Here is a 13,023-nt window from a genome sequence, read left to right on the forward strand (position 1 = left end):
GCTCGCCCCCGCGCCGACAGCACGTGTCCGCGAAAGCCATCAGAGACGCGGCGGGGCGCGGAGCGACCTGGACCGACTGGTTCCCGATTTTCCCGCTTGGCGGCGTCCGTTTTGCTGGAGTCGCGATATTAAAAAATAGCGCAACAGAAAGACAAGGACAAGTTGTGGCGCAACCGACCACCCACTGCAAATAAGATGGCCTGAAGATGGCTATTATCGATGGTCTATCCATTTACGTATCCCATTCATCCACCCACTCATCTTTTCGAGCGAAATGATTCAGTAGATGGCGCAAGTTACCTTAAAAATTCGGAAGAGAGGTGACCAGCGTCAGACTGGCGTAGTATATGTCCACGTAAAACTAAGGGGACGCGGGCTTCCCTGGCGCCTGGCGGCCTGGCCTTAGCTGTGGCTCTCCGGCTTGCTCTGTTTCTGTACCTCTCTTGTGCTCTTGTGTTGTGTGCCGCTGTGCGTGTTTGTGTGGGTGCTTGTGCGCGCTCTTCGTTGCCGTGTTCCTTGTTGCGCGGGGCAGTACATTTTGAAAAGATGTGCGCTACGAGCCGAAACGGACCAAGTGTGGCGGGCAGGAGGTAACCCATCCTTGCGTCCATGCGGAGATGGAACAGGAATTTGAAGAGATCGACTCTAAAAACTCGTGGAATTCCGTGTACCAGGTACGAATTGGTGTTCCCCTTTCAATCGTCCAAAAGTCGCCGCCGCGTTGCGCAAGTTTTCTTCCATTCACAGCCTGGTCTCTGCCGACTGAATTAAAAAAAGAAAAACGAGAAGAGGTGCCAATATGTAGCCATTTGGTGTCACCGTCGTAACAATCGGCCTACGTCGAGCGATCGCCGCCGTAGCGTCGGAGTGGTAGAGGGCTTTTAGGCTTAGGAGCAATTAACAATGCCTACTCGTAACGCGTGACAGAATGTTGTTGTTACTCTGGACTTCCTGTGGGCCTTGTACCGGAGGTTCGTGTGCTACGCACCCGATCCGATAAGACAAGAGCCTCGGTAGATGCTGCCCATGTGCTAGGCATATACACTACCCATGCTTTTGGGTCGTTCGCGTAGCGATGTTCGCCTCGGATAAGTAGACTTTTCTATCGCATTTTATTGAGCACGACGTACAGAAGTTCCGGGTCCTCGTGGATAACTTCCTAAAGGCTGAAAAAATTTTCCCAAACCGAACCTGAGAGGGCCGGGCATCTATTTTCTTGTGCATGGGCAGCCAGCGTGTTCAAAGTCGCCCGTTTGGAGCCGGTGCACACTTCCTCCGTTCTAATAAAAGAAGAAAAAAAATTTTTTTTTTTTTTTTTTCACGAAAAGAAGGAACGTTTATAACGAAAGTTTCGGATGGCTGCGCACTTGACAGTTTTAAGGACGCTTGTTGCGTTTTATTTGCGTGGCAATAAGCAATTAAATTCGCCGCTGCTATGGGAAGTCCCCGGAAAGCGTCGAGAACAGCTCTAAAGGCCTTGGAAATAAATGAATTGCGCCCCCAGAAACACACATTTCAGTAGTGCTAGTAGCCAAGTAGTACAATAATTCTTTTTTTTTTTTTTTTTTTTTTTTTTACATTTAGTTTTGAACACGAATAGGGACTTTTATACTCTGTTGCAGTTCAAGAACAGCAGGACAAGGTCCTCCCACAGAGCCCTCCGCTTTTTCCACGTAAGCAGAGTGAATGCTAAAGAGGGTGTTACTCCACCGGCCTCCTCTCCAGCCTTTTCTCTACTAAGGTGGAAAGAGTGGAAGGCTATGCAGGAGAAGCAAGGTGAACCCCGTGAACTTGCGGTATTCTGTAGAAGTGTAGCCGTTGCTGCGCGTGTGCGGAGCGCTTCGTCTTAGCCGTCGAACTTGGTGCTGGCTCCGATCTGCAACGCGCAGAGTGGAATGTTGTCATTACCGCAGAAGCACTGCTTGCACTGCTCCAGGTGAATCCACGTCAACGTTCGTGCCAACCAACACGGTACAAAGACGGGAGAAGGATGTGGCAAAGTCCTGAGTGCCGACATCCGTGTTCCCTAGAGAAAGAATGAGAAATAAGCGACCGAAGAGCAGGGGAGGAAAGCTGACGAAAGCTTGGGCGCGCTCGTTTTGGTGCGACGAGTTGAAGTTGTCCGAGCGCTCGTCAACATAATTTATTTTCGTCTAGGGCACCATTCCGGTGTTTTCCTGCAAATTAGGCAGAAAAGAACTAGGTACAGACCTCACAGGTGATGTTTTGATGCTTCTTTGTGTACATGAAGGCGCCGCCAGCGATACGGGCCCATCGAAACCGCCACTGGGGCCACCAATGTCTGCATCTATGCCCTGCCGTTTCGAAGTGGCCCAAATGCGTGGGACCTTCCCTTTAGAATATTTATTAACTCTATGGTGCCAACTGACACAACTCTATGCGGGGACCCGAACTAAAGTCTCCTTGATAACGCAGCCGTACTGCTGGATTTTCTCTGTCTACAAGAAGCCAGCATGGGGAACAGATTCAGCATTTGGCTGCAACTCGCTGGCCAAATACGAGTCATGGCCGAACAGCTACACAGTAGTGGTACTCGGTGCCCAGCACTGGCGTCCCCTAGGTGACATAGGAAATCCAGCATCGCAGTCTTGGTAGGCTAGGAGCTGTTGCCCGAACTTTGCTTACGACACAATGCAGCGACAGTCTTTTCAGTCTTTTTGGGTGCTACGTTGGACGACAGCCTGTCTACGGCGAATAAGCATCGCGTGGTGGCGAGCGACTCTGTCCGCTATCAAATGCACATTCTCTACAACGCCTGTGCGGCATGCGAAAGCTGAGAAGAGAGTGTTGAGAGAGTACAGAACTGATGTGTGCGAGCAGAGGCTAGTTTGAGGAAAATGTCGCCAGAAAGGCTCTGGAGAAATATTTTTTTTAAGAAGCTTGCTTTTTCCCCATTTCGGTTGGTGCACAAGTTTGGAAAATTGTTTCATGCAGTGTTACATTTGACTTTGCTGGTAGAAGCTAGGGCACAGACAGACTGTTGAGAACATCATCTGGGCACCTCAAAGGCTCGAAAGCAGAGCTGGAAAGGGTACTCTATGAATGTAATTTAGTTACAGTTACTCATGTTCAAACGAAATTAAGTAACGGAGGGGATTATGAATCTCCAAATGTATGTTATTGCAATTAACTGTTAATGACTAATATTTCGCGACGACTAAATTTTTGCGGATACGAGACCGGCAGGATAATCACGCAACTACCTGGTGTTTATCCAGGGCAGATGTTGGGTATTGCGAAAAACACTAATTAGCAAAGAAATTTCCTTAAATTTACTAATTAACTTTGAGGGAAAATGAACACATGGTTCCAATTAGAAACTTGCTGAAAGTCGTCGAAGACCCCCTAAATCGGTTAATTTTAGGACGGCTTGAAACACAGGGTTGCACTTAAGTTACTGCTCGTGCAGCAGGCACAAGGCAGATGATTTTAAAATGCCAATGATAAGAAAATCGTTTGGGGTTTCCCGTGTCTGCCTTAGCGCCTGCTGCTCGAATGTTAACTTTAGCTTACCCCCTCCACTTCTCAAGTCTTTCAAACTGGCCTAAAACTTTCTAAACTAGGGGTTTTCGGTCAAACTCAGAAAGTTTCTCATTGGAACTGTATGTTTATTTTCATGAATTAAAGAACTTATTAGTAAACCTTAAGTTATTATTTTGCTAATTACGGGAGTCTGTCTTTGCAATCCCCGACACGCGTCATGGCTGGCAATTTGTTGGCGAAACAAGTTTTTTTTTTTTTTTTTTTTTCGAACCATTTTAGTTTTAGGATTTTTTGAAGGTCTTTGAAGATACACCGAATATATTCAGCACCACAAAATTTTCCAATTGGAAAATGTGTAGAAAAAGACAGTGCTCTGGCAAGATTGCAAAATATAAAGTCAGCAAATATGACATACTATCCAGTGCTCAAAAAAATGCATAGCAAATTGCTCTGCAATTGTGTTGCTACGCAAAGCGTTCTTGGCTTAGCGTTAGAGTCTATTGGCATTTCTTCTCGAGCTGTGCCTCAAGGTTTCTCCACTCCACCCTATCGACTGCACCCCAGTGACTAGACTTTCCCTGTCTGGTCGGTCCTTGACCACAGAGTTTGGGGAATGATGAATAGCGGGTAAACTGAACTTGCATATGGTCACATGACATAAAGTCAAGTGCCGTTCACATATATGCTACCGAGTAAGACCGAGAGAGACCAGACCGGTTTTTAAGCCTCTTGCCACGTCTTAGGACCGGATGCGCTGCAGCGGAGCTGGTCCTAAGACATCACAAGAGGCTTAAAAACCGGTCTGGTCTCTCTCGGTCGCAAGAGTGTGAACGGGCCTTCATGTGACGTCATTTTCTCTAATAAATTTAGCAGGGAAACTGAATTTGTGTAGAGGTCACTTGACACAAAGCCATGTGACGTCGTTTTCCCCGCTAAATTTAGCAGGGAAATTCCCGGTTATGCTTTCTGGGGCTTCGCGTCACCTGAAAACCTTGCCTGTAGACGTTTTACGTTAAGAGTAGCTAAGGCACATGGCAGTTACTTGGCCCTCTGCATAAAAGAAAAATGCACTACCAGCTGGGTTGTTTGTAGCACTATGTCAAATAACAGTAGTTCCTGGGATAGCATCTCAGAAGTAAAACTTCTATTAGGGTGTTAACTCTTGCAGGATATGCACAAACATCTATGCCAGAAATTTTTTGTATGGCCCTTATGTTAACACCTATCTGGATAAGTCTCAATGCATCGTGGCACCTCACATTATCTTTCTCGCATACTAAATAATCATCAAAAAATTAATGAGTTTTCTGCACAAACTAACTGGATGAAATGCCTTTTTTTTTTTCTAAAAATTCACAATCTTTTGATAAATCCATGTTGTGAGTGTGCCATTGACCTTTGACTTTGTTATTTGCTTTTTTCCTGGGCTGTATTTGTTGTGCTATGTAATATCTCGTGTCTCCCCTGCTGTGATGCTTACCTAGTGATGTGGGTATCGAAGTAAATAAAACAAATGGATTACTCTTTTGTGCTAGGTGATCTGGAACAGTTTTGGATAGACAGTAAATTAGGCAGTGGTCAGCAAACTACCTTATGCTTGACCTGATGCCATTTAGAACATTGTTTGTATACATTAGAAAAAAATGTGCAAATTCCTGCACCCTTCCAAACAGCTGAGGTTACTTTTGCAATGCATTATTTATATTCCACCATCGTTCGAATTTCCAGTATAAAGTTTTTCACTGTGAAGTCGAGTGGGCGTGGCATGAGCAAGTGCGAGCATTTTTTCAAGCAACAAAGCAAGATTCTGTTGGCTCCATTGACCTCTGTGACTTAAATCAAGCTCCCGAAATGTCGCTTTTGCATCCATTGTGGCTTGTCTTTTGCCACCAAGCATGCGCAAAGCTGCGTTGCACGGAACAGCGTTCCTGGAAAGTGCTCCTTTTAGAAGGAACTAAGGAAGACCACCATTCCGCCTTTCATTGGGTAAAGCTGGAATGGGAACTAGTTTTCGTTTTCGAAGAAATGGCAGGAGGAACGATGTTCCTTTTTTTCTTGTCTATTTATTATCAATTTTATCGGAATTCAGTAGGCATTGGGGCTTTTTATTATGGACTATTTCAACGCCCGACTTCGAAGGATGAGGAAGTGTCTGAGAGATAGTCGGAAACAAGGGACTGGAACAAATGTGGTCGTGGCAATTTGACGCATAGATCAGTGTGGATATTTTCGCTTGCTTGCCTTATCTTTTCTATGGTTTATACAGCAAAGTATTTTATTTAAATATTGCCGCGCGTGCAACTGGCTAAGTAGGCAGCGCGCGCGTGGCCTAACGGTTATCGTGTTTGCTTTCCACGCTGAAAGCCAGGGTTCGATTCCTAGCCGCGGAGGCACATTTTTGTTGACACTGTAATGTGATGTTCTGGTGAATTCGAGAACCGTCTAGCTGATTCGAGGTTAGAATGTTCTACGCGTCGAACCTTCTACATCGAATGCTCCCGCCTGGCAAGCAGGAGTCAGTCTCGCCCCAGCGCTCGATCCTGCGTTTTCGCCGACTTCGACGCCCGCGACGCTCTGTTAGTATTCTTTGTACCCTTTTATTTTTTTTTTTGGCACAAGTTCGCCACATTAAACGTTTATTTCTTCCTGTTAATTTCTTGTTTATTAGTCACCACCCGTGACAATATGCAAATGTAACATTAATGTGACAACACCTTTCAGTCTTGGAAATATAACGGGAATGCACTCTTTTCGAACCACTGGAACTTGTAACGGTGACTCATTCCATTTTGAGAAGGAATGAGGAGCGAGCTTTGAGAAGGAATGAGGAGGAAGAAGAAGATTGAGAAGGAATGAGGGGCAAGCTTTTATTCCTGTTTTGTAGGAACGTGTACAACACTGGTGCAAGGTAGCTTCACCCATCCCATTCCTAATGGGGCCCTTTATTTCGTCAAGTTTACTACCAAGGATTACTTGAATCAAGCCTCCAAAAAAGGAGAGGGGGGAGGGGGGGGCGGGCACCAGTTCTTCCAAAAGTGGTAAATGGTTAGCTAATGAGAACAATTGGAATTTGAGGAACAGTAACAGACTGCACCAAGTACTGAAAGTTTAAGCCCCTTGTCCCATGGTGTTCGTCTTTTAATTAATAGCTAAAAGAACTCTAGTAAAATATACTCAAATGTAGCTTTGCTGACAAATTCCCTATGTCCTTGAGGATCCTAGGGCAAGCTGTTAGTCGCAGGCTAATTAGTTAATTAGATTTAACAAGCACATATTGCCTCATTCTTCTTTTCAATATGAATGCTTAGAAGGTGACGAGAGATTTTTCCTGAATTTTTGCTGTTAAAGTGATTTTAAATCACAAGTTTTGTGGTAGAGAATATTTTTTAAACATAATTTGGGACAATTTTTAGGAAAGCTCTTGGTGGGTCCACTCTGTAAAAATATTGAGTATGCGGTGTAAAAGTTTTATTCTCCTACAGGGGCATTTGAGGTTTTTATTTGCCATGCCAAGGTTTTTATTTTTATATGACATATGAGAGCCCAACTACCCAGAAAACAAATTGTGGCTTCAAATTCGTTTTCTTTCCGCCCGAAAACCGCCGATCAGGAACATGCCGCTTTGAGTCGCACTCACTCTCTTCTTTGTGGTCACATGCCATTTTCTATGGTTTAGACACAACCACCAGATATAATCTAAGTCATGGGTCATCGAAGGCACACACACAATAATAAAAATAGAAAAATATGATACCCATTTTTTGTTGCTTCTAAGAAGCAGCAAATACATTGATGGGGAAAAAAAATTTGCACAGCCACGTGACTTTTGCCAACTCTCTCCTCCTCTATATTTCTTCTTTCTCCCCAGTCTTCGAGCAATTGTTTTTTACTTTTTTAAAAATGTTTGTGACGCTGTAGCACAATATTGATTGGGTAGTCTTCTGACACCATAATGAATTGCCTGGCAAAAAATTAAAAAATAAATTTTGGGGGGTGTCAGTGCTCCTTTAACATTAAAGGGAAGCTACGGAGCTTCTTGGAAAAAATGAGTTAGAAGTGAATTCTAGTGTACTTTTACCCCGTGAACCCGAATACCCAAACCATTTGCTGCGTAAGTTTTGTTAAACGCGAGAAAAACGCGCAAGACAGTCGCTGTACGTGATGTCATCGACGGATCTTTTGGCTGCCCAAGGCTAGGGAGACGTGGCTTAAGCCCTATTTTGAAATTGCTCTTATGGCTCTCCGGCGCGTCACATTAAAATATAATTTTGATATCTGTTATTCTAAAGGCCAAATGAACGCAATTCAAGCGTTTTTTCTCAAATGTAGAAGTGCCCCATCTTCCCTTTAAAGGGGCCAGGAAACGAATTTGGGTTGGGATAAATGAATTTAGATTAGGGTTTTACTAATATTATATCGTTTAGTGGGCCAAAAGAAAGAAGGTAGAAAGTCAAGTCTGATTTTCGGTACAAAACTTTGAAAACGCTGCAGACTATTTCATACCTTTTTTCCTTCGAAAACTATCTGCCTTTTCACTGCGATACATCCGCGGTACCCAAAGCTCATCACTCGGCCCAAATGTGCGTCACATGACATTGGACCTCACTTATTCCCTTCACCCCTAAGCTGACAGCAGTGTTGTTCACGTTCCTCAAAAAGAGGAACGAAAGCTCGTTCCTTGTTACTTCTGATTTTTGGAACGTGTTCCCGTTACAAGTTCCATCCGTGAGGAAGGAACTCGTTCCCGTTACTCTTTAAAAAAGGAATGTATCGTTACATATACGTTACTTTTCTATTGAGCTAATTACTATGTATAGTTAGATCAAATGAAAGCATTTTTTTATCTATCTATTCTATCAAATGGCAACATATGAATTCCAATGCCGTGATGGAAGGGCAGGAGAAGAAAACAAGCGGAAGCAAGGTTTTATTGATTGTTGTATTCCGCTTTAAAAAAATCAGTTTAACCATACTCAGGTTTGTGGTGGCCGATTCAGACGAGCCAAATGTACTGTTCCCCCACATTGCACGCATGTTTTACAACAACCTCCCACGTTTCAATCTAACAAAGTTCCTTGTTCGAACCTAACAACAGTTGGTTCTCGATGTTGCTGTCCGCAAGACGAGCAAGTGGAGAAGAGGCCAGAGCTTGTGAAAAGTCAGTCTTGATAACTACCAGCCCTTCGTAAAATGTGGGATTTGTTGTTCGGATTGAAAGGAGGAGGGGGAGAAGGGAAGATGAAATTAAGGTTAATTTTTGATGAAATAAAGGTTAATGTTCTTTTGTTGTAACTGTAGGTGTTTTTTTTTGTTTTTTTGTGGAAGTTCAGTGATAGCTGTAGTCTGCCTTAGATTTCCGGGTAAATGAGGATTCGTGGAAGCAAAGAAAGTAGCTGAGTTTGAGACGTCCCTCTTTCTGTGTCTTTTCCTTCTACTAAAAATTTTGCTTTTTATACCAGTCTCGGACACTGAAAAAAGGATCAATGTGCATTAGCTCTCCTGCACCCGACTGTTACCAAGCGAAGATCCCACAAAATAATCCCCGAGATAAATCACAGCAAAGTTATTAAGATCCTGCTCTTCGTAAAGATATTGTTTTTATACTTTTCAGAATTTCCGTCTTAGAAATAAAATAAAAATAACCCCATTGGGCTAAAAAAAAAACGCTGTTCCTGTTTTCGTTCCCGTAAAAATGCAACGAGTTCCCGTTTCAGTTCCAGCTATGCAAAATGGAACGGTGGCGTTCCTTCGTTACTCCTATAGGGACGCCGTTCCGTAGAACACTGGCTGATAGTGCGGTGGAAACTATGCGCTTGCCGGACCAATCAGCTGCCTTCCTTTCCTCACCTGACCTCATTCTCTGTGTGTGGGTATGCATGAGAGAGCGTGATCACGTGGCAAAAGCGTGGCTGGCCCAATGAGCACATAGCTTGCACAGCACTGTCAGCTTAGGAAGAAACGGGGTGGGGACAACACCTTTTGTCAGAGTTTTGAGCGACGGGCTAATCTTCTAGGGGGAGAATGGCGGTGTCCGGGTACACAAACGAGGGTTTGAGCAAGGGGTGAGGTGTCCCTCCTTTCCGTCTTGAGCTAGCTGAGGAGGAAATCTAAGAAGAAAAAACTTAAACAATTGTTTTATGGCCCCTTTAATATTTAAGGAGAAAAGTGAGAAGCGTGTGGCAATATTTACTCTTTCATTATCCAATTAAATAATTAACCTATGACTATGATAGCTTGCTGTAGAGTCCCGTAGAACTCGGGGAATTCGTTAGCAAAGTTATTTTTGAGAAGGTATTTTTCAATTTGTTTTAATAAATTAAAAGCCGCTTTGTACCCATTCAAGATGGACACCATATGTGCTTCGTAAGGTTAGGAATATGACATTGCTCTGTAATTGTTACTATATAGGTTAGGAGCTGTAAATGCTTCTTCATTCTTGCATTTTAGAGGAGGGACAAATGTTATATTTAGGCATAAATTTATCTTTAGACGCATATAATCTCATGTTTAATGAGTCAAAAATAAGGAATAGAGTTAATGCCACTGTTTGTGTTAGAGCTACTTATATTTCTTTGATAATTGAATGCAGGTGATTAGTTATCATTTTTATATGCAGACAGTTTTTTCTCTCGATTTTTCCAAATCTATCGGATCATAGCTTCTTGAGCGGTATTTAGAAATTAGAGTGAGATATGAACTGGACCCTTTGAGGGTGTCCTCAACGATAGAAGAATTGTGTTGTGTGTTTGTTAAGAGGGCGGAAAGTCAGTCGGCCACCGTGGACGTCTGGTGTCTCCGTTGTAGACGAAAATTTTTTTTAATCCAGTGCCAGCAACTGTTAGCCTGGGCTCTTTCAGCTTGCATCACGCGGTAGTGATACACGACTGCGCGCCGGTACGATGCTCATCCAGATTGAAGGGGCAAGGGTGATAGGGATTGAACCCAGGATCTCTTGGTTCAGCAGCGCGAGCTTTCGCTCAACGTGCTCCAGCCATTGATCCTCCTGAAGGATATGAGGTGTTAAGATTAACTGGCAGGCATTGATTGCTTGAGTCTCTTACTTTCTCATTCCAGGAGATGATAAACACTGTCACTAGTGACATGACTATAGACAATGGAAGTGGAAGGCATACTTGTTGAGGTTTTTAACTTTGAAGATTCATAAATGGTTGGTGAAACTTTGGTGATATGGGCCCTATCAAGATAGCTTTAGATAAGAAGGGAGTACAGCAGGAGATAAAAAAAAAAATTGTGCAAGTTCGATCTTTCCAACAAAGACCGGGGAGAACACAATCTGTGGAGTGGAAACACCAACTCGCTGAAATTGAATCCACGTGACTTGACGTAATGTATTGTGGTCACATCACATTAGTTTTCCCACTGTGGTCACGTGACATCACATGACGTAATTACATGACACGGTCACATAACGTTGGTTTCTTCACTAGATTTAGTTGGGAAATTGACAACGCGTGACAGTAGTTTCTCTGCTAAATTTAGCGGAGAAATTGACGTGACGCTTCTTCGTGACCATTTCTTTTTCTTGCAGAATTCAACTGATAAAACACATTCAACATTAAAATTTTATGCTCTCCGGAATAAACGCAGTAGGAAAGACAACAGAAAGACGGGTAGAAGGCAGACGCAGTAGTGGCATTGTGTCTCGTTTGTCTTCTGCTTGACCTTAGACTTTTTCACATTTATTTTGGAGAGCTTGATTTAGGCAAGGCCAGAGCATTTAACTGCGCAGTGGAAGGTTTTTGTATCTCCAAGTGTTTTGACTGTCTTATTGAATAGCAGCTGGTTCCTGCCAGATTTAATACAGACATCTGGGGCACAATTGCTGCCGAGATAGTTAAGCTTATTTCGGAAGAGATTCCAGTTTTATTCAACAGATGTGGAAGTAATACTTCTGCTGATGTCTGTACAAAGTTCAGAGTTCACTTCTGATAAGGCACGGTTGTTTCAGGGGAGGTGTGGATCTTAAAAGAGCAATAGGATGAAGAAAATGTGATTTCAGGTTTTAGGGTGCTTCATTATCTTTGAATCTTTACATTTTATGTATGAAATAGTAAGGACTGGGTGTCATTGCAAAATCAGTTAAATACACAATTGAAGAAGTTCCGGCGACCCAGAAAGGCATGTGAATGGCATCCGAAACAAAAAAAAGAAAAAGAAGCTATAATAAATCTAACAGAAGATTGATAAAAAGGAGATCAAGCTCTATAAACTGTGAAAATTTTATTCAGTTAGTGTAAATTGTTTTAAAAAATGTTTTCCCCGGGCGCATGTCCTTTAAAAGGGTACTTCGGCGCCTTCTTGATAGTCCCCGATTTGCCTGAAAATTTGCTAAACACACCATCGCTAAAAGAGTAACTCTAATATTGGGTGAAAATATTTTTTTTACAAGTTACTGAATTTACAGTTTTGGTCCTCACCATGTTTTTTAACCTCTTAAGTGCCTTGGACGAGCTGAGCTCGTCAGCCATTTTTTGGCTAAAAATGCCATGGACGAGCTCAGCTTGTCCAGTGGTTTTTTCGGTAGCCTTCAATTCCACGGACGAGCTAGGCTCGTCCTTGTAGTTTTGCGGCGCTGATCATAGATGGCAGCACTCGTTTTAGTTGGCAAATATTTTTTTCGCCTCGGCTGATTTTTGCGTAATAAACTTTTCAAATTTTATGCGTAATACTAGAGGAATAAAAATTCAAAATAAAAAAAAAATGGCACTTTTAGGTTCCTAGAAAAAAAAATGTGGCACTTAAGGGGTTAAAGGGAAACCCTTTACTGGCAACAATGAAAAAGTGACGTCAGGGGGGTCAGGGGTTGTCTCTTTGGACTGTAGACTTTGTTCCCAACTGATTACAAACAGTTTCATGGTGTCAAATTAATGTTTTGAAAGCTCCCTGCGGCACCCACCCAGCAGCATGAACCAAATGCTCTGCATATGGTGAATTTGGGTGGTCAGTCGACAGCAACTTATGGCGAATTCGGGTGGTCAGTTGCCGGCGAGAACGAGCCGGCGGAACCGGCAACCAGAAACGCGGCGGCGGCACACCACGTGACCCTCACCACCCGAACACGAAACGCCAGACGGTGGCAATTTACTTCGCCTCTTGCCCGCGCGACACCGCTAGCGAGAGCCTGTCGCCGCCGTCACTCATGTCCCAGCGACTTGGATTGACTTCCGTAGCGGCTGCTAAAGTTACTTCAGATCAGTTTCGTTCTTTCGTTCATTTTTTTTCTCACTGACCTTCTCTCTCATTTCGGAAGTGACGACACCGGATACAGTCTGGCGCCCACTCGCCCGGCCGTTCGGAGCTCGGGCGGAAAAAGCGCCGGAAAGTTGCCGGTGCTTGCCGGAGAACCACCACCCGAACGGTGCGCGCCGGCCGGAAACTGACCACGCAAACACTATTGCCGGTTTTCCGGCAAAATAAGTTGCCGACGATTGACCACGCGAATTCGCCATTACTTTGCCGGAAAACCGGCAATAGTGTTCGCGTGGTCAGTTTCTGGCT

General features: G+C 43.7%; 1 protein-coding gene across 2 annotated transcripts in view; it reads left to right on the plus strand.

Annotated features, from left to right (window-relative positions):
• Nucleotides 1-329: 329 nt before the first annotated feature.
• The window catches only part of LOC8039346 (tyrosine-protein phosphatase non-receptor type 2), a 72,897-nt gene continuing 60,203 nt past the window's right edge, over nucleotides 330-13,023 (plus strand). Inside the window, exon 1 of one of the 2 annotated variants that reach the window (XM_029981831.4) lies at nucleotides 330-674. In XM_029981831.4, coding sequence (XP_029837691.2) covers nucleotides 618-674 — 57 coding nt within the window. In that variant the 5' untranslated portion in view covers nucleotides 330-617. The remainder of the gene's footprint in view (nucleotides 675-13,023) is intronic. The other variant, XM_029981835.4, reaches the window with a different exon arrangement.

The sequence above is a fragment of the Ixodes scapularis genome, unplaced genomic scaffold (assembly GCF_016920785.2).
Source record: "Ixodes scapularis isolate PalLabHiFi unplaced genomic scaffold, ASM1692078v2 PGA_scaffold10__122_contigs__length_95168666, whole genome shotgun sequence".
Taxonomy (NCBI): domain Eukaryota; kingdom Metazoa; phylum Arthropoda; class Arachnida; order Ixodida; family Ixodidae; genus Ixodes; species Ixodes scapularis.